At 38.0% G+C, this 26,592-nt stretch overlaps 1 protein-coding gene across 4 annotated transcripts in view; it reads left to right on the forward strand.

Annotated features, from left to right (window-relative positions):
• Positions 1-13,450: 13,450 nt before the first annotated feature.
• The window catches only part of HOOK3 (hook microtubule tethering protein 3), a 73,486-nt gene continuing 60,344 nt past the window's right edge, over positions 13,451-26,592 (forward strand). For all 4 annotated transcript variants that reach the window (XM_085317594.1, XM_085317614.1, XM_085317603.1 and 1 more), the window contains exons 1-2: positions 13,451-13,531; positions 25,359-25,431. In XM_085317594.1, coding sequence (XP_085173720.1) covers positions 13,509-13,531; positions 25,359-25,431 — 96 coding nt within the window. In that variant the 5' untranslated portion in view covers positions 13,451-13,508. The remainder of the gene's footprint in view (positions 13,532-25,358; positions 25,432-26,592) is intronic.

A 26,592-nucleotide genomic window follows, 5' to 3' on the forward strand; every position in this document is an offset into this window, starting at 1 on the left:
TCGCCGCCGGGCTGCCCGGTGGGCCCGAGCCCTGCCGCGGCCGCGCTGCGCCGCCTCGACGCTGCCCCCGCCAACAAAGGAGGCGGCGGGGCCGCGGCCTGCGGCGGTCCCGGCCTCCCTCCCTCCGCCACCCCCGCTCCCCGTGCCTTTTCGCCGCAGGAACTTTCTTCCCGTCTCCTCCTCGAGTCGCCGGCGAAGTCAGGGCCCCCCTCCGCCGCCCCCGCCCTCTGCCCCCCTTCCCGTCCGCCACCTCCCTCGGCCTGAACGTTGCCGGGCTTCCCGCTGCCCGGTGGGCCCCGGGCCAGGAGCACCTGCCGGTGTCGCCCCCGGCGCCGGCCGCGCCCCGAGGCGGGCTCCGCGGCTGCCGGCCTTGCTGCGACGGCGGCGGATTCACCCGCCAGCTCCTTGGGTCCGCCGGTACTGCCCGTGCTGTGCGGTTTTCCTCTCTGCAGCTCCGCACTGCTGCCAAGTGAATACCCTGAATGCGTGAAACTCTGGAATGTGACTGGTGGCTGGAAAGAAAGGAATACTTGCTTTTTTTTTGTTGTTTAAGTCTGTGAAAAGTCAGAGCTGGATAAAGCTGTAGTGATGAGTAAATCATAGGGGGATGGTAGCTTAGATTTTTCTGTGAAAGTCAAAAGTGAACACACAAGGGAGATTCATTGGTGGTTAAAGGTGAGTAAGTGGCCTGGAATGCACAGAAGAGTGAGGTTTTGGGGAAGAGTATATCGTACAATGCCCTGGCTACCCTCCTGCTTTATATACATAAATGGAACAAGTAACTATTTCGGTTTCCTTTGTGTCTCTGCCAGCCCTTGCACCTTCAGTAGCATTGGCTGCCTGTCTGGCTTTTGGCTTCCCATGATTTCTATTTCAGATGTTGGGAAGGAAATGGAAGTCCTCCTACTGTTGGAATTCATGAGGAAGTAGATGTGTATGAATCCTGGTGAAGAAAGGCTAAGCAAGAGGCTTATCATGGAGGGGAGGGGGAAAGAAGGTTCGTTGGGGGTTGATGGAAGAAGATCTTTTCCTGTGCATTCCTTCTTCCCCTGTGCTATTGCTTTATCTGTTTTACATATCATCCTCTGGTGCTGTTTGGCAGTAGTCACATCACAGGGAGAAGTGCAAGATGAATGCTAACCTAACAAGTGGTCCCAGTCCCAAATGCCTTGACTCCTTAACTTTCCAAGTAACTAACAGACTATCTCTTTGCTAGGAGTCCAGTTGTTTGCATGTGGACTGATACAGAAATATATGAAGTGCTGCAGAGTGATAGATACTGAATTTTCTGTTCTGTGGTACTGGTCTGTAAACAGTGGTTTTAACTTGTTGATCCTATCGTTTATTCAATCATAGATTGGAGAAAATTGTTAATAACTCGAGAATATTTTGTTGAAATGCTTTGTACAAAAGTCTGTATACTGGAAGTATTTCAGGACTAAAAATGTTCTAATACTCACTTAAAAATGGTGTTCAGATTTTGAGGTGATAATATTTCAATTTATTTTTAAAAGATTGCATAAGATTAAACTGTTTGCTAGCTAGTGAAGGAGTTCACAAAATGCAGAGGAAGAGTTAGAAGACGGTGATTTCTCCTGGGAAAGAGGGGCATCTTCATTGTAGAGTCAACACAGTACAAGCTAGTAGTCTATATGTGTTCCAAAGGACTGTATCTACAGCTTCTGCATGTGTTCAGATCCAGTGGAAGCTGACGTCCGTTAATTTAGCAAATAAAAATCAACAGTTCTTGTTTGTGGAGCTGATGAGGACAAGTATGTCTAGGTGAAATCTGTATTTACACTGGTTGACTTTTCTTGTGTTACAAAGAAAGATAGTAGAGCCAAACAATGTTTTTTTGTTGTTGTTTTTTTTTTTCCCTTGCCATATTTAAGAGTTAAAGCAATCAATTTTTGAGTGGCAAATTTTGTCATCTTTGGAAACAATTTGCATTTTATTTACAAAGCTGAACCATTAAAGAAAGATGACCTTTGGACAAAGAAATCTCCTGAAAATACAGACATAAAAATGGAGAACTATTTTAAAAAAAAGGAAAGAAAAAAGAAAAAAGAATATTGTGACATTTTTGTCTGTAGGAATTATGTACTCAGTCACGTAGACATGTGACCATAGTTAAGCAGTACTAAGTTATGCATATGCCTTGATCCTGAACCTGAAGCTGTCCAGTTGGCATATTGTCTCCTCTGTTGGAATACTCAGTAAAGATCCCTTTCCTTTTCCATTTGCTACACTCCCTTATGTACTGGGCTAATCAAGAAACTAACTTCTGTTTTTATTTAACAGAAATACTAATAAATAATTCTTAAATAGAATTAGAAATGGTCAGCATGTGTTTCCTAGCTGAATATATGGAGCTTTGGATTATTTTAATAATTTCAATATTTTTGGATGAAGGTGACTTTGAAATTGGTTCAGTAAAAAAAAAGGGGGGGGAGAGGGGGGAAAGTACTTATTCCAAGATACAGGAAACTTGCAAAAGAGACCGTGATCTTTTTTTTTGTCCTCAGTGAAACAGTAGGCAGTATGAATAAGAGACATTTTTGATTGGATTTTTGCTGAAGTGCCATAGTGATTCTTGGGGAAACTGCTCATTTAGATAGCAAAACAGAGTTGTTTTAGTTGCAGTTTATGCACATCTTAGAAGGCCAGTCTTTATTATGCTGGAGAGCTTGGCAGTTCTTGAACTGGTTTAACCTCTTGGATTGCTTGTAGAAGACTTCATGTGCATATAGAAGTACTTCATCTGGTTTGTCCATGTTTCAAGAAGAATAGGCAAGGCCTCTACAGGCAGGTCTGAGAACCTGTTCAGCCTAAACCAAGTGTCTGCTGGCATGGATGTAGGAGTGCTGAAAGTGCTCCTCTCTCTGCCAACTCATGATTTTGATTGATGAGAATATCAGTCAAGCCTTCTTCCTTGCCTGCCTGAGATGTGATATCTTCAAGCTAGAACAAACCTGTGACTGTTTGTTTTATTCTCACTTCCCTCTCCTCTGTTCTTTCGCCTTTGTGTTATGGTCTAGCTTGAGGCATTAATTTCAATCTCCTTTGTCTCATTGGTTAACACCATTGTCACATAGTTTTCTGAGTCATTCTTCCTCGGGATTTTAAACATCTGGGAGAGCTTTTGCTTTCTGCCATTTCAGCAGATGACCCTGATGGTTCTTTGAGGCAGCTGGGATAGTAGTGGTAACTGGAGTGAAACTGAGAGAAAGACTGGAGCCTTGCTACTGATACCTCCGAGTCATTTTTTCTAAGCATTGGCAGTGTTTGCTGACCACCGTCACTGCTGAACTAATTCCCTATCAAAAATCTCTCAGAAGTCTCTCCTAGGACTACTCTAGGCACTGCAGTATAGTTGTCCAAGCAGCATTGCAGCCAAAGCAGTTTAGGAAAGTGTGGCTGTGAGATAAACCTATATTATTTCAGCATATCTAATACAAGTTTATAGCATCTTTTCTATTCAAAACTTATGACTGATTCAGATAGGAAGATTCAGATTCTGCATTGTATGCTGTGTCTGGAGTGCTTTTAACTGAAATACATCTGAGTCATGCCTGAAGACTCTGCTGTGCTTTCAAACACAATTGTGGCAGTTGCACTATAATATACTAGTGTCGGAAATCAGAGTGGTGGCTACAGACTTGTTAGTATGTAACTTGAGAAATTTTCTTTTGACGGAGAAGTAAGATCTGATACTGTAGAGGTTGCTTAGCCTTGGTATTTAAACAGCAGGATTCCTCAAAGAGGTCAGTGCTCGCTGATCTTAAGTAGCAGTCTGTTGTGGAAATGTCATTAACTCTCCCTTGCACATGATAGAGTAAGCAACTTTTATTAATTTATTTTGGCCATATGCTGCCTCCAGCTACTTGCACCTTTGTCTACTTTCTTTCTCTTCCTACCCTGAAGGTTAAAAGGCCAAATACAGTTTCTGCAGACAGAGGAACTGAGATACTTACTTTGCTGGTATTATTTTATTTGTTTTGTTGATGTGTTTTCTTTTAAATGGGAATTTTGTAGATATAGTTCAAAATCACTGTTTTGGTTTCCTTAACTTTTGAAAGCACATTTGACCACTTATGTGGTATCAGTCCTTTTATCCTTTCTTCTCTTTGGCTGAAAGCTTTCCTCAGTAAAGTATATCTGTCTTCTGTGTGATGACCCTTCCCCAAATGGAAGGATTTGCGTATGTTCATTGGAAATGCAGAGGCCATGTGAGCAACTGCTGAACTAGAGATTTTTTCATTTCTCGGGAAGCTTGTTTGCAAATGTTTTACAGGCTCCTTTCCAGAGTGAGTCAGAGATGCTAAAATTTACTAAAAAAGCTGTATTTTGCCCCTCCTCTCCAATTATCTCCTTTTAATACTATGTTGTTTTTGATCTTTGTACGTCTGTACTTCTAAGTATTATTCTGATTTTCTGCAGATGCAAGGATTGCAGGAGACTAGCTAAACCTGTTTAAATTAGTCTCTGCTCTTGATCACTGACCACAAAGCTGTAGGGTTTAATTTTCTTCTGATGGTATCATAACATCTGCATCTCTTACCTGTTGAATAAAACATAAATTTTTCAGAAGTGGCTGTTTGTGCTGCTGATTACAGCAGGTCAAGAAAATAATTCTGTTTGGATGTATTACTCTTCAGACAGGGAGACTACTTCTTTTGAAGACCGTGTGATAGAACAAGTGTCATTAAGTTGATACTGTATGAAGATGATAATTGAAGATGATAATGTATTTTTTTATATGTATGCTATACAGGAAGAAACAACAGCAAGAGTAAAGACTGAACATGTTGATAACTGTAGACATAATTCATGTGTTCATTTGACTTAGTCTTAGATTTTGGTTCTTCAGGGCCTTGTCCAGATTCTGCCTTTTTTCAATTTCCCTTTTTCTGAAAAGATGCCTTATAGTGGTGGTACTGTACTAACAATCACTTTGAAGAAAAAATCCCTTTGATGTCATTCAGTATCCCGGTTCTACCTCCTCACTTATTTCCTTTGCTACTTGGAGAAGAAACAGATTTTCTGTTGAGAACTGTGAGCCCTAAACAGTATGTAGGAAAAGCCTTTTCTGTTATGTTGTTTGTCTCAAGGTGGGAGGTGAGAAGAAGGACCTTCTCCCACTGTCTTTTGAAATAGTTAATGGTTTGATCAGAGAGATAAACTCAATTTGTGATTTTTGCAGGATTATCCTATTTATTGTGGGATGTTTTGAGGCTATTAAATTAGAAGATGATATTCTAGCACTCTATTCTTACTGGTCCATCAAAAGTACTTCATACTGACAGCTTTTATCTTTAACTTCAGTAGAGCAATTGCAGACATTGAAAGTATGCAGCAGGGGAGGGAGAAGAAAATGTCTCCAAGACTTGATTGCAGTTGCTGGTATCTTCTTTCTTGACTGAGCTGGAGACTCTTGAGTACTGTGACAGTTTCATAATAGCTTAAGCAACTTTGCTTTTGCTCCAGTTTCAGAGTCTTAAGTGTGGAGTTGCTTAATCAATTTAATTTGGAATTTCAAAGCATCAATTAGAAAATTGGTTATTGGCCACCTCTGGGTGACACTAGCACAAGGTTAAGACAGGAATGGGCCTCTGTCAGTGAGGGGAAGAGGGTGAGAGTGTCTCTTCTGTGGCTTGTATTGCCAACAGCTTGGCAAGTCGCGCCTCACAGAGAAAGGGATTAAGGCAACTCCTCCCTCTGCCCACTGGTAATGGTTTCCTACCCTGCAGAGTTGTCATACACTGTTTTCCTAGCTGTCTTGTTTCCCCATATGTGACCTAGTCCTTCCTATGAGTTGCTTAGTGCTTCTCAGTCAGCTCAATGATTAAGAGACAGCATGGAAAAAAGGAGGAAAGCTATGGTGGGTGGAAAGCTATCTAAAGTTAAAGAAGAGGCTGTTCAGCCAGCTCCACAGTCCTGCATGTAACAGGCAAAAGCTTTTGAAAGGGATATAAAGCTGGAGTTGTGTTTTAATGGAGTAGTTGGGCACACAGGGTAACAGTTTTTCAACTGCAGCAGGCAAGAAACGTTTTGAGAGTGGAGAAAGTATTGCACAAATAGCTGCATTATAAATTTCATGATAATGTTTTCCAGTCTCTATATCAGTAGGGCTTTTTTACACCATTCAGCTACAAACTTCTGGCTAGTACTTTTATTCTTTCTGGAAGTCCTATAGGCTGTTGGGAGCTAAGTCTGCCTGGGCTGGGTAGTAAGTTTAGATACCAGCATTAAGCACAAAGTCTGTGTTCATACTGTGTGTGGTAGATGTTCTGGGGGCATTAGAAGATCTAGGAGAGATTAATTTAAACGATTTAGAGAGTATTAAATGAGCTGCAGTCTTTCCCTTTCCAGAGTTGTATAAACTGTTAGTGACTGTTTGCCACAGCAGCAAGGTATCCATAATTTTACTTAAGATAGGAGTAGATAGAAACTATATTTGTGTTTGATTTGAACAGAGTTTATTGTTGTCATTACTAATTTTATAGCTGCCTTTGGTGATCAGGAAAAATAATATGAGACATGATCAGTGTAGAGTGGTTTAGCTGATACACTGTATGAACAATGCCAAAAGATGGCAGCCTATTCCTTGATGACCTTTACCTTTCTGATGGAAATACTGCAGTTTGATCTACCTCTAACAGACCTTGTTCTACATTATTTATATGGTCTCCATGAAGTCCAAGAAAGTATGTGCTGAAATACAAATTCTGAAAATGAACAAATCTTCAACTTCAAAATATGATAAGTTTGATGATGTGCTGCTGTACATCTGTGTTACTAATTCTAGAATCTGTTAAGCTGGGAATTTCTTAGCCTGCTTGATGAAAAATGGGAATCAAAAAGAGTTAGCAGTAAATTTTTATCTCCTCCACCCTTCTTACTCTTATGATTCTGTGAAAGACTAGGTGTTTCCATGCTGATCAGAAAGTTTGGGTAGATGATATTTCAGTCCAAGCTAGTGCTGTTGAATTCCTCTTTAATGCTTTTGGAGGAGTGTTCTTTATTCTACCTCTCAATAAAGATAGCACTTTTCATCTAAATTACAGCTGTAAGAGGGTGGAATTGTGGGCTTTAAATAGTTATTCCTCTTTTTCTGTATTTTACAAGGGCAAAGCTGTCATCTGTGTTCATCCACCCTTTTTAAGGTAGTGTTAGAAATATTTATAAATCTGGAGTGCTAGTATGCTATGTTTTTGTCTCTAGACACTCCAAGAAGTTAAAGGACTTTGCTTTGCTTTAAGCCATCAAATAAAGCCTTTTCATTGCTACATGTACTTTATCTTAGTAAGGATCAATTTGGGCATATTTTCCTGGTGCTGTTGAGATTTTTACTAATCCTCCATTATGTTTTCAAATGTTTTTCTTCTAGACTTCACTGAGCATTACTTAGTTACTTGTATTTGACATCTGTTTTTAGAGAACGATTTCATTATCCTTCCTTAGTAAAACTTCATGGATCATGATTCTGTGGGCTCTATTGTTATCTAGACTACTGCTAGTCAGAGAGACAAAAGATATCCTGTACTTCTTGTGGTTAGTAGTGAATGCTGAATTAGTGTAATCGTGTTATTTGATGAACTTCGGGTTATAGAGATATATATATTTTTTTTTACAGTTTGTTTATCAGTAGAGGAAGCTGGTGATTCACCTCTGTAAACTCTGCTGTTCATGTTTTCTTCTGTATGATGACGTTTCTGGTCTTAAATGGTGCTTTTTTCATTGGGTTTCTAAAATGCATTGGTGCTTGGAATGTGTGTGTATGTATGTATCTTATAAATGTGTATTGGAGTAATGTTCTGTCAGTTTGCACTTACCAACAGCTTTTGCGAAAATGGGAAAAAATCAAAGAGGAAGTATTGCTTTAAAAGAAAGTATGATTAAGTACCTCAAGGAAAAAAAAATGTTTAGGCCATTACATTAGGTTTTCCTGTTAGGTACCATGTCTTCATTTTATCACCATGACAAATGCTTCTTTTTTCATTAGTCTATTCACTGACTTTCATCTGAAGATAAGAGTACAATCCTCTTTAACCTAGGAATTTGTAGATTAGCTTGTTTTCTTATGTATGTTGCTGAAATGGTTAAATCAAGCACCCTTCAAACTAAAAGTCTGCTCAGTTGTGTCAGACCTAGACAAATCATTTTGTAGCAATTCCGTGACAGTGCCAAGAAAGTTTAGCTATAACTCTTTTATGCTGTTGTTGCTCTCCCATCTTATACTGTGTTGGTAAATATGCTTTAGTCAAAGTGCCTTTTTTACTTTCTGCACCTCATTTCCTCCAGAGGGTAATACAGTACGAAGGAAGTACTTTATTTGTGAACAACTTAAGCTGCAAGTGGAAGATTTTGAGGGAGATCTTTCATGACTTTGACATCTGACTTGTTCAGGTATTTGTAATCAACAACAGTTTATATAATGAGAAGGGAATTAAAAGAAACTACACCCAAGTCCTTCTCCCTGAAAAGGGAAAAAATCCTTACCAGGGCCAGCCAGTTTGCCCTTGCCATTTGATGTTTGGCCATTTGAGCACCTAACATAAATTTGAATTGCAGAGTAACACTTGAGATTTTGATAAGGAAACTCTGACAATGTAAAGACTGGTGAAAACATCCAGAAATCCAAGTCCTGGAATAAAATCACTGCTTGTCTGAGAGTCTGGATCGTGTTTGTTTCAGTTGGTCTACTGCTGTCTTAGAGAGCATGAAAAAATGACTTCTGTTTTGATTATCCAAGCAGAAGATAGCACTGTTGCCAACTAGGAGGAGGAAAAATGAGTCAAGAAGCTTGACTGAAATTACCCTGGAGCATAGGATCTGATTATAGGATAGGAATACAAATCTCATTTTGACAGATCTGGCCTGATATGAGAATTCAGAAACTGAGTATGAGCAACTGTCAGTATCAGGTAAGCAGTATCAGGTATGTTTCTGAAAAACATAAAAGGTCTATTTTTCTCCAACTGTGGTGCTCAGCAAAATGCACTCTAGTGGAGTTCTTGTGAATCTTGCTAATAACAGAGTGAATCACTGTCTTGTATGAGCATAGAAGTAGACACCCTCCCTTACTTTTCTCAGACAGTTTGCTCCTTCAAGTATTCTTGTCTATTGCCAGAATAAATCTCATTGTTGAGTAGTGATTCCCTTCCACCCTACTAAGTCTGGTTTCTTTTTGTTCTTACTCCTTTTAGCCACCTTCCGCAGTCTTAGCTGTATGATCTGCCTTCCTTTTGTGGCAATACAGGCTTGGTATAGGCTCTTCATGTAAGCCTACATAGCCAGTTCCAAACATATAGGCAATAAAATAGATAAATTATTCTGAAATGTCATGACACTTCAGTGTTGGAAAGGACTTTGATAAATAAGTAATTAGACACTGGGCGTTACTTTGTTGATTTGTGCATAAGGCAACCGATGACACACTGTCAGCTGAGGGCCTATAGTATAGACTTTGGATATTATTACAAAAGAATGCATAAGAGATTTATTGTGCAATTGTAACAGCAGTAGAAGGCGGAGCTTTGGATATAATCACTGTGCAAAGAACAGGGTTTTTTATTGGCTTTTAGGGCTGAGGAGGTTAAAGTGCTGGAGAGTTTTATAAATTATGGTTCATATTCTATCTTCATCTTCAGGTGCTGTCTTGGAGACTATATGTGTTCATTCTCTGACCTCAACATCAAGAGTATATTTCATGGAATGTACTTTTTCCTCCTATCTGTAGCTAACAAAGCTTCACTGGTCATATATATATAATCTAGAACTGTAACTCAGATTTTCAAGATCCTGACTTCCTTGTACTATTATTGTATTATTTAGTCCCTGCTGACATCCACCATATTATTTCTTGCCTTTGCTTTGAAGGATTTTCCTGCTACTCTAATTTTAAGTTTTATAGACAAACTGACAATGTGTGCTCAAAGCAGTCTGAATCAGAGAGCTCTAGATTAATACTAAAAAATCTTATTCTTGTTCTCAATGTATGACAGTTGATGGAAGGTGTGATGGCCTACTAGGAATAGTGGTTGATGCATGTTTTCTTTTGTTTGTTTCCAGACTCTATAAGTGTGAGTTGGCAAGGCTATGTAAAGTGGCACCAGAAGTGGAAAAAAGGTTGATAACAGGAAATGGGAAGGAATTTACAACTTTGGGGAACAAAACTGTATTGAAAACAGTCAAGAAGTGGGAGTAGTTCCAGCAGGATAAGAGAACGTTTTTCCAGGGGGAAGTACATTACAATGTACAGGAAGGGCAGTGTTTCAGCAGCCGTTACTGTATAAGTGCTTGGAGGCACACAAAAAAAGTWTTTACTGCTCTATCTCCAAAGCTGGACCCAGTGTTTGCATTGCCATATGCTACTTATTCTTCTTTCTGGAAAATAAACTCAACTGCTTCTTAGAGTAGTTTAGCTTTTTGCAGAACTGTTTGGAAATGGACTCGTTGTTCAACTTTGATATCAATTTATAAAGCTGTTCTATGTAGTTGTCTTTTGAAGAAAAAAATGTTGCTTTCATTATGTATGTATGGAAGTCTCTGATATGAAAAAAATGCAGTATCTTTGCTGCAAGAGCTAAATATAGGTTATATTACATAAATTTGCTGTTGTAGTGGAAATGTTATGCTATGTGTTCCTCACCTGTGCAAACAAAGGCATTTTTTACAAAAATAAAATGCATATGAAGAAACAAGCCATATGATTACTTCTTAATCTTTGTTTCCAGTCTGTGTTATCTAACTACAGAAACTGTTAGTGTCCTTTGTGGCAGTCTTGCACATATGTCTGTGGAAAAGAGTTTGGACTGGCTATCTGAGCCGTATTGGTCCTTATCATCTGTTTTGCCCCTTTTTTTTGTATGTGAAGTATTGGGGAAGTATGATGATAAAGTTAGTCACAATATAGCAGAGATGCATCTTTGTGTTTGTGTCCTGGAAGTAGACTAAGCAATCTTCCTTTCTCTATGCTCTGTGTGTATTGATATCTCCTACCTGTGTTTTTATTTACTCGAGGAGGGAGGCTTCATCCCTGAAGCCTACAGTAATGAATTTGACAAGGTGTGATAAGCTTGTAGTATGTGTGAAAATCTCCTCAATGTCAGTATTGTTTATTTGAAAATAGCATTTTGTTTTGTCTTATTTTCGAAAAATCATAGTAGTGTTCTTAAAGGCGGTTTTGTTTTGGCTGTTGTGTGGTAGGTTAAGTGATTGAAATTCTGTTTTTTATTAAGGTCATAATATGCAAAATTGGAAGCAGGTTTTAATTTCATGTTTATGCTTGAGGATTTTATTCCTGTAGTACCCTGAACTTCACACAATAGTATGTGTGACCCCACTGCAGCTTTTTTTTCACTAGAAAGTATTGTTTAGTGTGTTACTTGACTTTGTGGATTCAGACACAGAATGCATTGAGTGGAGTTTGTATTCTTCCAATAGTTCAGCAGCAGTTCAGAGACTGTAAGTACATTATTCAAGTTCTTGAAAAAACAGCAATTTGATTATATATCATGTGATGTCATCTTTTTTTCCCAACCACCTGCCCCTATTTTCACCTAGAATTTAGGAAATCTGTGATGGCTCCTTGGTTTTCTGGAGGAGGAATGAGGAGCTACTTTTTCTGGCTAGCTCAGACCAAGCTGTAGGAAGGTCTGCTTGATCTGATGTATTGAAATCACTTTCAATTTTTTTCTGGATGCCACACAGTTATTTAGCTTGCTCAATGAATATGCTCTGAGCTCCTCCTCCTAGCTCTTCATGGATATCCTTGCTGCTTTTTTCTAATTAAATGCAGAACCTCTTCTTGCTGAGTAAAGAAAAGAATGGAACATTCATGTAAATATTCTCTAAAATTTTGAATAGTTCTGTTGCTAGACTGCTTATTTGAGGTTTCCAAGGAACTATGAGTATCTGGATATTGTGCGCTTGATTTTTGAGGGCATTCTCTGTGAGGAAAGATAGGCAAGATTTTACACTGGCAGCCACACTGTAACAGTGTTGTTAGCTGCCTAGTATTGCAAAATATGTAACTAGAGGATGTTTCTTGGGGAATGGCTTTGACCTGCAATTATATTTCAAGTACTGTTAAATAACAAATAGTTGTACATTATGTTCAGAAAGAATGGTTGATAGGTTGGAGGTTAAGGTAGCCTGAAGCAGCAAGCTGTCTTTTAGGCTTTCTTGTCCCTGGGGTGCAAAAATAGTGCTTCATACAAAGAAGCTCAGGCTTTCCTGGAAGAAGAATAACAGCAGAGAGAGAGCTGGGCAGATGGCCTCCAAATGATACATCATCAATTGTATTTTTACAAAACTCAATGTTATCCCTTAAAAACAGTCATTTAAAATAAATGCTCATATAACTTAGGCTGTAAGAAAAGACTCTGTGCTGAAAAGGAGGGCTCTGTTTCATATCAGGGATAAAAAGGGAGAAAGAGTTTTGCTTCATATATTTGTGCATTAGCTGCTGATACAATGGGAAAGGATTTCCAATAGTCTGTAGGCTTTAAGCGTGAAAATGGAGATGAATAAAAGCCATAGAGAAATAAATATGTATGTTGAGTGTTTTGAGGTAGGAGATAATTCTTGCTTTTGTGTAATTCTTTATTTTTAAGGATATTACATGCTTTGCTCAGAAAAATAACTCTGTCTCAGTATATGTGCTTATTGCCCAATCTGTAGAGCAAATTTTGTTACAAACTAAAACATCTCTAGTCATAAGTAATTATTTCAAAAAACATTCAGTCATATGGTCTTTGGCTTTCTGCTTTTAAACTTATGAATACTTGAACTTATTTTTGTATCTTAATCTTCGTCTGAAGACCATAGACTTTTCATTTTGTGGACTTCAATGTCTGTCACTGTAATAATTAAGTAATTAGGGAAATATTAGTGTATAGACTTATTAGGGCTTAACAGCATTATTCTGTCTTCCTTCCTCTGATAGTAGAGAGAAATTAAGTTTGGATTATGCATGCCTTTCTATGTGCTATCTTATGATCATGCAGAGCATGTGAAAATTTTGAGTGGTTAGCGTTATTTTTAAAAGCCAAGTTTCTTACATACGTTCATTGAGAGAGTTAAAATTTTCAGAAATACTTGAATGGGAGGTAAAAAAAAAAAAAAAAAAGGCCCAGTGCCTTTCAAATTTTGTTCCTGCAGTAGAAAATGCTTTGGGAAATTGCCCCTTTCGGGAATGTGCTATTGTGATTAGTAGCACAGCTCGCAGTATTTTTGTTTGCAAATATAAAAGTATTAAGCTGTGTCATTAGTTCATTTCCTTTATTGCTATTAAATCTGAAACATTCTAGTTCCTAACCATACACCAAATATGTTCTTTTTACTCCTCTATCTTATATACTATGTAGTTCATTTTTTAATTTTGAATAAAGCTGTTGGCATTTAGATAAAACAAGATAACTTTCTTCCTTCTCCCTCAGATCCAGACCTTTAATGTTGAGGCACCATGCCAGACCGTGGAAGATTTAACGAATGGGGTTGTGATGGCCCAGGTTCTTCAAAAAATGTAAGAACAGATGTACTTAATTTAAATACAGATTTATTATCTCTAGGTTTGTTTGAATTTAAGTGTATTTTAATTAAAACTTGGATGGTATTCCACAAACATGTGGCTTTTCTTCAGTTTAGACAGCACTTTAATCTGAAATGTGACTAACAACTTTTTTTTCCATAGCTTCAGATGATTCTCTTAAATGAAAACGTTTGAAAAAAAGTGCATTTTTAGATTAAATATTTCTTCAAGGCTAGTCTTCCTGGTAAGTAAATTGAGTTAGTACTAAGCTTGTAAGTTCAAAATACTTAAACATTTTTTTAAACAGTTAGAGTGAGTGCAAGGTGAAATATTGGCCCTAGACAGTGCTGGAAAGTGAATTCAGTATGGCGCATGTTAGAATTGCCGAATTCCGTGCACAAAACTTCTATGAGAAACTGAATGGTCTGTCAATTTAGTAGCATGCAAGGACATTGCATTCTTAACAGTAAGTGGAAGGAAAGAATGCTGTTATGCTATGTAATGATTTAGTTCTTTTGGACTTAAAAATCAAATAGGATAATGTTAATCTAGGATGCATTAGTCTAGGATGTTTATGTGTACACTCTGAGACTGAAATGTTGTAAAGATGCTTGTTTTCAACTGTTACCTGTACTTGACAGTGATTGTTTCGAAGTTCTTTGTTTCTTTTTGAGGAGTAGAGATAAGCATCTGAAATGTAGTTGATCCGTATCCAGATTTACATGTTTTCACGGAAGCACAACTTTTTTTCTTTTCTTTTTTAAAAACCCCTTTCCTTAGAAGCTTGATCAGCACTTAACAAAGAGTGCTGTCCAAATGGAGTGTATCAGTTCCTAAAGACCTATAAAAAGACCCTTAGAGATAAATTTTATTCTTTTCAACTTGAAGAGGATGCGTATTTCTAATCTAGCTGCAGACTGGAATGATGTAACTAGATAGTTACAGAATAGACAGAAACAGCTTTCCATTAGAATTTCTTTGTTTCACATGAAATAAACATATAATGACAGAATAAATGAGACTAGAAGACACCTCTGGATATCATCTAGTTTAACTCCCATGCTCAAAGCAGGATGGAGCTCCATGGATGTAGAGTCTGACCCACATGGATGGGAAGACAGCCTGTGCCAGTCTTCAGTAAAACACAATAAAACTTTTTCTTTTATTTAAATAGTTTCTTGTTTTTCACGTCCTGTCACAGGGTACTACTGAGAACAGTCTGTCATCTTAACATCATCCCATCGGATATTTATGGACATTAGTAAGATCCCTTCCTGAGCCCTCTTCTCCGGGGCAAACAGTCCCAGCTCTTTCAACCTCCCCGGTATGAGAGATGCTCCAGTCCCTTAATCACCTTTGTAGTCCTTTGCTGGACTTCCTGCAGTATGTCCATGTATGTCTTGTATTAGGGAGCCTAGAAATGGATATTGCACTGAGATGTGGCCTCCTCAGTGCTGAGGAGAGGGAAGAATCACATCATGCAGCCTGCCAGCACTGTTCTTCCTAGTGCAACCCAGGATGCTGTTGGCCTTCTTTACTGGAAGGGCATGTTGCTGGCTCATGGTCATCTGTGTGTCTGCCAGCACCCCCAGGTCCTTCACTGCAAAGATGCCCTCCAGGTGCCTAGCTCCTGGCCTGTACTGGTACATGGTGTTACTCTTTTCCCAGTACAGGACTTTACACTTCCCTTTTTAAACTTCATGAGGTTCCTCCCTGCCTTTTTCTTCAGCCTGTTGAGGTTTCTCTGAATGGCAGAACCACCATCTGATATATCAGTAAGTCCTCCCAGTTTTGCAATGTGTGCAAACTGGCTGAGAGTGTACTCTGTCCCATCACCCAGGTCATTAATGAAGCTATTAAACAGTATTGGCCCCAGTGTCAATCCCTGGGGTGGGGTACTTGCACCGGGCCTCCAGCTGTACTTCGTGCCACTGATCACAACCCTTTGAGCCCAGAAGTTCAGCCATTTTTCACTATACGCTTATCTAACCTGTACTTCWTCAGCTTGTCTGTAAGAATGTTATGGGAGACAGTGTCAAAAGCCTTACTGAAGTCAAGGTAAGCAACGTGCCCTGCTCTCCACTTACCCACCAAACCACTCTTCTCATCAAAAGGCTGTTTGGGTGGTTAAATTATGATTATTCTCTTCAAAAATCCATACTGACTACTCTCACTCATCTTGTTGTCCTTCATGTGCTTGGAAATTGTTTCCGGAAGGATATGTTCCATTATCTCCACCAGAATGGTGGTGAGACTGATTGGCCTATAGTTTTCTCAGTCTTCTTTCATGCCCTTCTTGAAGGCAGGAGTGATAATTGCTTTTGTCCAGTCCTCAGGAACCTCTCCTGATCAGCATGGCTTTTGAAAGGTTATCAAGAGTGGCCTTGCAGTGACATTGGCCATCTGCCTCCGCACTTGTGGGTGCATGCTGTCAGGTGCTGTGGACTTGTGCATGTCCAGGATGGTTAAATGTTTCATAACCTGATCCTTCTCCGGTGAGAGTAAGTCTTTTCCCTAGTCGTCTTTTTTGATGATGATCTGCTTGCTGATGTACTTGTAGAAGCGCTTGCTCTTTGTCCTTCATATGTCTCACCAGATTCAACTCCAGATGGACTTTAACTTTCCCAACTCCATCCCTGTATGCTTGCACAATGCCTCTGTATTCTTTCTGGGTGACCTGTTCCATTTTCCACTTCCTGTGTGCTTCCTTTTTCTGTTTGAGTTTAGTCAGGAGTTCTTCTTCATCCATGCAGGCCTCTTGTTAGCTCTGCTTGATTTGCTGCCTATTGGAATGCACCATTCTTGAACCAGGAGGAGGTGATCCTTGAAAATTAACTAGTTCTCCTGACCCCTCGACTCTTCCCTGGAGCCATGTCCTATGGGATTCTTCCAAGCAGATCTTGAAGAGGCCAGAATCTTCTCTGCTGATGTCAGGGTTGTGATCCTGCTTTTTGCCTTCCTCCCTCCTGTCAAAGATCCTGAACACCACTGTCTCACAGCCACTGCACCCAAGTGACCCCAGCCATAACATCTGTGGCTAGTTCCTTCTTGTTTGTAAAAAAAAAAAAAAAAAAAAAAAAAAAAAAAAAAAAAAAAAAAATAAAAATCAGGTCCAGCAGAGCATCTTTCCTTTCTGGTCCCATGATTACTTGTGTTGGGAAGTTGTCATCAATGTACTTCAGAAACATCCTGGATTGCTAGTGCCCTGCTGGGTTGTCCCTTCAGCAGGTATCAGGATTGTTAAAGTCCCCTATGATGATCAGGGCCTGGAAATGTGAAACTTCTTCCAGTTATCTGCAGAAGGCCTCATCTACTGCTTTTTCCTGATGAGGCAGTATGTAGCAGACACATACAGCAGTGTCACCCATGCTGGTCTTGCTGGTGATCCTGACTTAAAGCTCTCAGCTGGCTCATCACCCCAGGCAGAGCTTCATGTGTTCCAGCTTTTTTCTCACATAAAAGACAACTCCCCGTCACGACTTCCTGGCCTGTCCTTGCCAAAGAACCAGTATTCATTCATTTTAATGCTGTAGTCAAGTGAGCTGCCTGTGCTGTTTCTGTGATCCCAAAGATATTGTAGCACCGAACTGCAAAAAGACTCTTAATTCCTCCTGCTCTTCCTCATGCCTCATGTGTTAGTGTATAGGCACTTCAGAGAGGCATCCAAGCATGTTGATTTTCTAGAAAGGGATGAGAGCTTTCCTCATAATGATGTCCTTTATGCATCTCTTCATTTATGTGTGTACACTTAGGGATTATCCCATTTCGGGTCTGACCTGTTGATTACAAGCTCCTCATGTTCACACCATGCAGCACCTTTTGCCACCAACCTAGTTCACCAGTTTGTTGCTTGATATTTGGTCATCTTCTCAATCCCACATTGTTCCTGGTTTAAAACTCTTCTTACCAGATTGGCCAACCTGTTGACAAAGGAGTTTTAGTCCCACTTAAGTGAATCTTGTCTCTTACAGGCAATCCTGGATCCCTAGACCTCCTCTGAGAGGATCTCATAGTTTTAGAAACTAAAACCCTATTGGTGGCATCTGATGTGTGACCAGTAGTTGGCTCAGAATCCGTTCATTCCTCCTCCTGCCTGTTACTGGCAGGGTCAGGGAGACACTACCTGGGCCCCTATGCTTTTAACCATCACCACTGGGGCCATGTAGTCATACCTGCTACTTTTCAGGTTTCTCTGGCAGTATCATTGATTCCTACGTAGAAGAGCAGCAAGGGGTGATAGTCCGGGCAAGTCTCAGCAGTCTTTCAGCAGTATCCTGAATCCAAATTCTCAGCAAACAGGAAACCTCCATAGATAAGAGGATAGACATCTCCACTGCTAATATTTGCCTCTTCCTTGGGCTGCTCATGCATGACTTTGGTTCATCAGGYGCAGATTCTTCATTCGACAGAGCTCCCAGCTCCTTGTCTGGTATGAGTACACCGAATTTATTGTGTAGTTGCAAATCTTAAGTTGAAAAGGGAGTCTTTCTTCTTCTGGTGGAGAGAAGAGCTGCCATTTCACAGGAGGGAAAAGGGAAATCTTAATACCTTCAAATATTTAAAAAGTTCTCTTAAAATAYGTGGAAGGGTAAGATCTGGAGAAAAGAAGCCTAAAGGCTCAAAGTAGAGAACAGTCTTTACTTCCTTCCTAAAACTTCTAAGAAGATCCAAGTGTTGCGGTTTTCTTTCTACTCTGGAAGAAAGTAAATCTGATAAAAGAAATTTAAATAAGTTCATGGTTTAGTAATGAACCATGAACACATTTTATGAACTTTTATGAATCTCTTGAATAGACAGTTATTTTGGTGAATGAGTAAATGTGGTTCTGTGGACAAGATTTCTCACTTAATTTCTCCTCTGGTGGAATTGAGACATCAGTTGTAAGAATTATTTGGTCTTTTATACTTTTTCACATTCAAGGAAACTGTAATTTCAAATAATATTAGCAGTCCTTGGTGCTTCAGTGTAACTGAAGCAGTCTTTCTGTTATTTTAATGTATTTTGCTAGAACACAAAAGACCCAAAAATAGCCCAGTAAAAATGGGTTTTCTCGCCTGACTTTTCAATCAGCTCACTTGTAAGTTTTCTGAAGCATGGACATCAGTGTTAAAAGTCTATAGGTAAATGCAGTATAAATTGGATGCTGTTCCTTTTTTTAAGGGAACAGCATTTTAAGATTTTTAAGATTTTTTTAAGATTGTAAATATCTCTTCCTTTTTAACCTGCTAAAGTGGAAGAAGTGATGGTCACATAGATGGTGAGTTCAATAGACTTTGTAGAAAGTCAAGTTTCTAGGCTAATCATCTTTCAACCTGTTTCAGAAGATCTTTGAAAAAAACATCTAATGGTGACATATTTAACCTGGATACCCATCAACCACAAATTTTTGCAATTCTTTTGTAAGGAACAGGTCCTTTTTGACTTAATGATGTGCTGGCAGTTAAAATTCTTCTGTGGTATAAATTCTTCTGTGGCTGTTATTAAAAATTTTGACTGACTAGTTCAAAAACTGAGCAGAGTTTAGTTCTAAAATATAGTATGCATCAATACAAACCAAAATGAAGCTTAAATGTCAAAGATCTTGCTTTTTTCCTAACTGTATTTTTAACCTGTTATCCTGACTTGAAATACTATCCTTTTCTCTTGCTCAGTAGTGAGAAAGGAAAATTACTTTAAGATGCTGTTTTCAACTGATGAAGTAGTAAGAGATGCACAGTACAAACACTGCATTTCTCCAGCAGAATTTAAAAAAGGTTTCCTTTAGCAATTGACATGCTGACACTGAATGTTAGGCTTCTTCAGTATACTCAGTTTATATGTAAACATCACCCAAACAGTGTGACAGTCTGCTGTCCCCAGGTTACTATTTGTACCTGACAAAATTAGTCTTTGGCTGTCTTAGTTCATAGTAATTGTGCTTCCAGTTTACCGTTTTGCATGCTTGTACAATGAAGATTCTGATCCTTCTGCACCAATTTAATAATATGTGTGACTCTAATCCTATAGAGAAAAACTTTGAAGCAAATGAATTGCAACTATGTAGTGATCTCAAATTATAAAACTATGAAAGAGGAACGCTAAGGGATGAATGATTTTTTTAGGAAAAATATTATTGCCTGTCTTTTTGTAGTAATAGAATGGAACTCCAAAGGATTTTTGAAATAGGTATCAAAAGTAGCAAGCAGTTGCCAAACATTACATCTCTAGACGTGAAAGATGGGCACCTAGGACAAATGTAATGACAATGTTTAGATAGTTGACTAGAAAACTGAACAGGACACTGTTTTCTAAGCCATTTCAATCATTCTTGCTAGAAAACAAAACGTGGGAGTAAAATTTTCCCTTTGTTCCTTCAATTCAAACAAGTGCCACAGGAAGAACACTTAATTAAGAGTCAGGGAATGTTCAGGCAAATGAAGCAAGTCCAGGACAGGCTTTTCTAGTCTACTCTTTTTTTCTGTACTATCAGTACTGCCCCAAGTAAGACAACTAGGTCAGAGAAAGTTTTTTACAGGAGTTACAAGACAAATAGGTGCTGAGAATTACTGACTCAAAGTCATATAGTAAAGTTAAATAACAAAGACCTACAAGTGCTATGTCACTGCAGTTAGGGGTATGGAGCTTAGCTTATAGGCAAAAACAGTTTGTGATTCATAGCTGTCATCTTCAGTGAAAACTTGAAGGGGTATGACTTTGATATGAAAATCTCTGGAAGTTAATCTTCGAAGGACAAATTTAGGGTCTAAACTGGAGAGACAAAGCTGCTTAAACGCTATTACTGTTATTATTCCATTGAGGAAGACAAGTTACTATATCTGTAAAGTATGTTCTCTGAAATTTGAAGGTCCTTCAGACCAATTGGCTCCATTTCAGGATTCTCAACAATATGTGTTCTTTGAGCTAATAGTATTAATTACACAAAGATGGGTGGGGAAGAATCCTTATGACTTTAGTGTGCATTGAGACTTTTACCATAATAAATTAATAAATATTAAAAAAAAAAAAGAGCTGAAGGAGGAGGTTAATCTATCCAGAGGAAATTCCAAAAAGGTGATTAGTTCTCTGTGAGTATGAAAATGCACAAACTGAATCAGGTAAAGCACTGATGAAAATCTGAAAATGTTGGGCTGATCCAATTATCTGAGCATATTTCTATCATAAAGTAAGGATAAAATTTCTCTTTGAACACTGAAGTTGAGATGTCTGAACTTGATATTCTTTATATTTTTTAACCTCCATCTTCATAGAGAAAGTCCATTGGGTACTTGTGAGGGCAGGTGATTGTAGAAGCAAGATAAAATTAAGACAGTTTATTATGAGTTTCAAAAAGATTCTTAGTTCAGCAAAGTAGTTATTTTAGATATGCAAAAGATATACACAGTGAAAATTTGTTTTTCGGTAATGAAAAAATGGAAGAAATTTGATGAAATTTGATCAGATGATTCCATCCCTTATTTAGGAAGGGCCAAGAACTCCTTCCATCTTGAAGTGTGATGTTCTTGATATTTTTGCACTCAAGATAGCAGCCTGTGTTGGTAAGTAAGGGTCATTCATCAGACATACTAACTCATGTGGTAGATTTTTTTCTGTAATAAAACTGCTGAAAGAGACTGCAAGAAGAAAATAGTAGTTAAGGGGAATCACTGACATTTTCAGAAGCTTTTTACTAATGTAGTGTGTGATATAATATTGCGGAAACGTGACTAATGTAACCAAGTATGAGCGTTTTAGCTTAGAGGCAGGTGTTCATAAACAGGCCTTCTTTCTTTATTTATTTAACACCTTCTTTCTTTTTATTATAAAATCTTCAGAATTTTGGATTAAAGTACAATTGAACTAAGTTCTCCAGTGCTAACTTTCTTATCTCTAAGGAAGAAACTCTGCCTATGCTTCTCTGATAAGTATTGCATTATTTCTTAAGATTCCAACTCCATTTGGGTTCAGGTATGAAGGTTACTGATTCCTCTGATCAAAACAAGAATGAAATACAGTAAAATTAATATGCCTGTACACAATCAGAATTGGCATTTATTCTTCAGAGTGCAGTACTCCAGAAGTCAGATATAGGAGGCAAAGCAAAATGTGTATGAACTGGCTATGGATAGGCTGTCTGTCTGAAATTGCGTATCTTCTGGTGTTTCTAGCAGTCAAGTGCCCTAGCTTGCTACCTGATTGCGTTCTCTTTCTTTTTTAAGCAGGATCATACTTATCAGTTTCTCACTGTCCTTTGGTATTCCAGAAAAAGTATAATTCTTTCTTTAATAGTTGAATTTTAAATTCTCCTTTCATCCCTTTCTGGACACTGTTTATGTCAAGATGCCCCTCTTTTCTTCTTTTATTCTTTTTCTCAGTTGTTTTGGCTTTGGTAGATGTAAGAGTATATATTTTCATTTGTCATCTGCATATGCAGTTAATGAATTTTAATGAATTGTATGAATAATGTTACACAGTACAGCATATTGTGTATTTTGATTTACAAAGAATGAAAAAAAGCCCTGCTTTTGTATGTCCCTAGTTGGAGGGATTTTTCTTTTTGTTAAACAGATATTTCTTAAAGCAATTTACTGTACCACTGTTGAAGTGAGTAATAATCGTGAGTTATACTACTTGTTTTTTTTTCAGAAATGTATTTCTGTCTGTTGGCAGAGATACAGAGGTGATTACTTAAATAAAGGAAAATTTGCATACAAAATAAGATGGGGATGGTATAAATGAGCATGGCTTAGAACAGCATCACATACAGTGACAGCCGTTGACAGAAGCATAAGAACCTTGTGCTCTGAAGAGCAGTATAAGCTATCTGCAGCCTTGTTTAGAGACTAGGTAGTAATCAGATGGTATATAAATGCCTTTATAAACCCTGAAATTAATCCAGCACAAGAGATTCCCCAACTCTGGTTTTAGGCTAATATGATGATAATGGAAACTAAAATTCTTGATTCAAACAAGTCTTGTCATGGTAATGATACTGTAGTCAGGGTTTTCTGCTGACCTTGTGTAGTGCAGTACCTGTTCAAAATTAACTGATGGGTGTTCTGTAATTGCATCTCCTCAATTGCCAACAATACCTTTGTTCATGTTTGCTTAGCAGATACTTTTTCAAACATTRTTTTACGAGATGACAGCATCTTTTTCAATGACATGGACTAAGGGAGTTCGAGAAATCTGAATATGTTTGAGTCATGATTCCCAGAGGTACTCTTCTCTCCAGTGTTTTATGTTAATGACTTAGAGTGGATTGCTGATGAGTTGCTGGACCTTAGATATTTCAATGAGATTTTATACTTGAGAAAACAAATTGGATCTGTGGAAGAGGGCTTAGCTTAGATTTAATTCCCAGGAATCTTCCCAAAATGTATGTCTGATGGGACATACATAAAGATGTAGTAGTCACAAGACTTCTATCAAGAAAATGAAGACGAATTGCTGGTCTGCGTGTCACTGTTACAGCATTAGTAGCTGAGAAGCTTTTTATTTGGTGTTGAAATGTAGGCCTCTTGAGTACATTGAGTTGGAGTTGAATCCTAAACCTTGTAATTTTAACGTAACCGATGCCCTTGTTGATAACGGGGTATGCAGTGTTAACCAGCTGATCCATCTAAGTAGACTTCTGTGGGCAGTTCTTCATGCTTGCTGATGCAGCTTTTTAGACTAGTTAATAATAATGAAAATGTAAGTGAAGAATTGGCCTATTCATGGTGCTATAGCCTTCAAGCAGTTGAAGATATTCGTGACACAATGTAACCCTTAAAAATGATAGTCCCATTAGTCTTTTTTTGCCAGAGAAGCACAGGTAACTACTCTTACCTGCTTTGTCACTCAGCTGGGCTGGTACTTCATAGCTATTGAGTCTGTTCAAATCACCTGACTGTTGGTAATTCCCAGAAAAAAACAGTCAAAAGGTACCATGGTGTTTTCTGAACTCCAGAACTCAAACTGGAGTAATTCAGATTTAAGCTGCTGATTTGTTTCATTACTCAGCAGGTGATTGAGTTACGGTAAGTGGAAATTAGGCAATGAAAAATATTCATTTCATAGGAAGGCCTAACATCAACTTTCTTCATCTCTAGTAGAACATATAAGTGTTTGGATCAAGTACATTCTTAAATTTACCCCCTGCTGATGGCAGAGAGGCCATTTCAAAGCTATTTAGAGAAAGCCTATTTCAAACCTGGATGAGCTCTATGTAGGATGTTAGATTTTCTGTTTCATACTTTGAGATTCTGTAATCTATGCTAGAACTGCACTGTTTCTGATTGGGAGCAATTTGGAGTCTTCAACTTAACTAGTAATTAATGCTGTTCTTCCAGCTATATGGTTGTGTATGCCATGTCAGAGGAAAAGAAACATGCCTTAATCTTCACTGGAGTCTGTAATAAAATGTGTCAAAACAATGATTGGAATATGTTAGTTGAGAAACTTTGCTGTTTGTGATCTCTCATTTAATATGTAGTATGCTGTGGGCTGCTTGTAAACCTTGATACTTTGTGAAGAAAAATTGGGGAAAATACAATACAGGAGAATTAGTGCATCAGGTACACAAAGTGTCTATGAAGGCTTGTGCCCTAATAAAGGTGCTGATATAATTACTGATTAACAGTATGTATCATATGGACATTGTTGGGATCTTCAGATGCATTCATAGTTCTTTTTTGAGTTTTTTTCCAAAAGTTCTCATGTTGACTTACCCCTAAATAAATAAAGTATACAGTTAAGCTATCTCTGAAGGATACAGCAGTAAATCGAATGGTACGTTGCAGCAAATACAGTCATCAAATCCAGAAATTAAAATCCTTTCTGTGAAACTCAGACTTGAACTACCACACTGCCACTGCCTGTTAATGGCCTTATGCTTGCAAAAAATGAAAGCTTTCGGTTTTCTAGCTACATTAACTTTATTTTTTTCATCTGAAGTGCAAGTCTTTCCTGATGTTGTCATGTTGTTTTAAAAATAGTTATATTTAATGAGTTCTTTCTTTCATTCTGATCATAACATTGGAATTCTGTATGGTGGAAGGGAAATCTGACCGTAGTAAACAGTAGAAAATATCACTTTTTCAGACAGTTTTAGAACCTGAGGGCAAGAGTCTTAGTTGTCATGAGCTAGCAGCTTAGGGAGGGTGCTTGTGAGGAAGAAATGAAATTTATGGAAATAAAATGCTGCACAAATATTAGTTGTTCTTTGTCTTTGTCATAATTACCTCATTAAAAGCTCTGAAAGTAGAAAAGCTGTTGTGGAAAGATGATTTAAAAAAAATGACAAGGATTACCATAAGAGATCTGGAAAAAAGTGTTACTTGGCAGATGAAATAATAGTGAAGTGTGTTCCCACTGATAAACTCTTAACTCCAGTGCTAGTTTTAGTTTTTCTTACTTTATGATGACAGCAAATCAGATTGTTCAGTCACAATCTTCCATTTTAGAAAAGGAGTATTTGCAGTCCATGTCTAGCAAAAGGAGTCAATAATACATGAAAAGTAATATTTTCTGCAATGCTTTCTAGTATTGCAAATAAGATTGTATTCTGCGAGTTTAGCTTCTAGCATCAGCTAATAAATTAGGGGAAGAACAGCATTATGGAGGAAGAAACTGGCAAGCTACATTGCAACTCCTGAAGCTTCCTCAAAAATATTAGTTACCCATGGTGTGAAGTTAGAAGTGGGATATATGAAAAGAGTGTAAGTAATGAGAAAAGTGAGTGTTAGCAGGTGACTTAAATAACTAAAATATTAGTTTTGTCAGCCTGAGATAGGTGCTTAACCACTGAAGTGTCTTAACAGCTTTTGAAATCCTTTTAACCTGTATTCTTTTTTTTTCCTAGAGATCCAGCTTACTTTGATGAAAACTGGTTAAACAGGATCAAAACAGAAGTAGGAGATAATTGGAGGCTAAAGGTACTTTGTTTACTTGTCTGCATATTTCAGTTCTTATTACAGTACTGTGCTTAAATTATTGTTTAGCATATTTCTAGGTCAAGATTTTGCTTTGTGTTAGAGTATTTTGAATTTAAGGCAATTTTAATTGCACTTATTTAGTACGTTATTGCAGTTCTGCACAGTCTAATGAAGAAAAAAGAAAAGTTGAATTTGAAAACTAATTTCAGTTATTTAAAAGAAAAATGTTAAGAAGTTGCATGCTTAAATCAACATTTGAAGAACAAAGTGGAATGAATAAAAGTTTTTTTACTGTGAAGTATGAAAGTAATTTTTCAAAAAAAGGTGAATGAGCTCTGAGAAATAACTGCATAATAATAGCAAGTAATAAGAAATTTATTTAAATAAAAGGGAAAAATGTTGTTTCTTTTTACTTTGCGAGTTCTACAGAGCTTTAGGAGAGGAAGTGGTGGTTTTCTGTGTTGTGTGTGCTCAGCATGTTTTCTGACCACGGTCTGTTTGCTCAGTCATTTGTATCACCTATTCTAGTATTTTCTCTGTAAACCTTCAAGGCAATAGAGTTTACACTAGTTCAACTGTGGAACAGCTTGATTATAAAACCTAAAGAACACAATTTGACATGCAGATGTTAGTGCAGTTTCTGATTAGATTTAATGAGAAAATAAAAATATATGAGCATTCCTAAATTGCCATTTCCAACGTGGTTTCTTGGAGGAATAAAACTGGGATTGTTCATCTATTAGTTCATGTTTCCCATAAACCCAGTTTGTTCTAGCCACCAAAAACTCTTCAGAACATCTGGGAAAGGGATGAAACTATGAAATACTCTTAATCTTGCAGTCTGTCTGAACAGAGGGTACACCGTTAAGTGCCACCAGATGAAAGGACTGCTGTATATACTCCTGCTCAGCAGACCTGTCAGCATGGTTTCTGCTGCCTGGCCAGTTTTTTGCAAGTCTGGATTGTTTTGGCATTTCTTGCCTAACAAAATTGCCAGCAAAAATGTGGGAACATTGATGAGGGTGTATTGATAGGTTGGTGAATAAAAGACATGTTCTCTAAGAACACTCTACTAGTCCTTTTTAAAAACAGGTTAGTTTGAAGTAATTTTTAAAGCAGAATATGAAATTTGAAATGGACAGACCATAGAAGATTTTTTTC

Source organism: Rhea americana, unplaced genomic scaffold (genome assembly GCF_003343005.1).
Source record: "Rhea americana isolate MKP2758 unplaced genomic scaffold, rheAme1 scaffold_115, whole genome shotgun sequence".
NCBI classification, from domain to species: Eukaryota; Metazoa; Chordata; class Aves; order Rheiformes; family Rheidae; genus Rhea; species Rhea americana.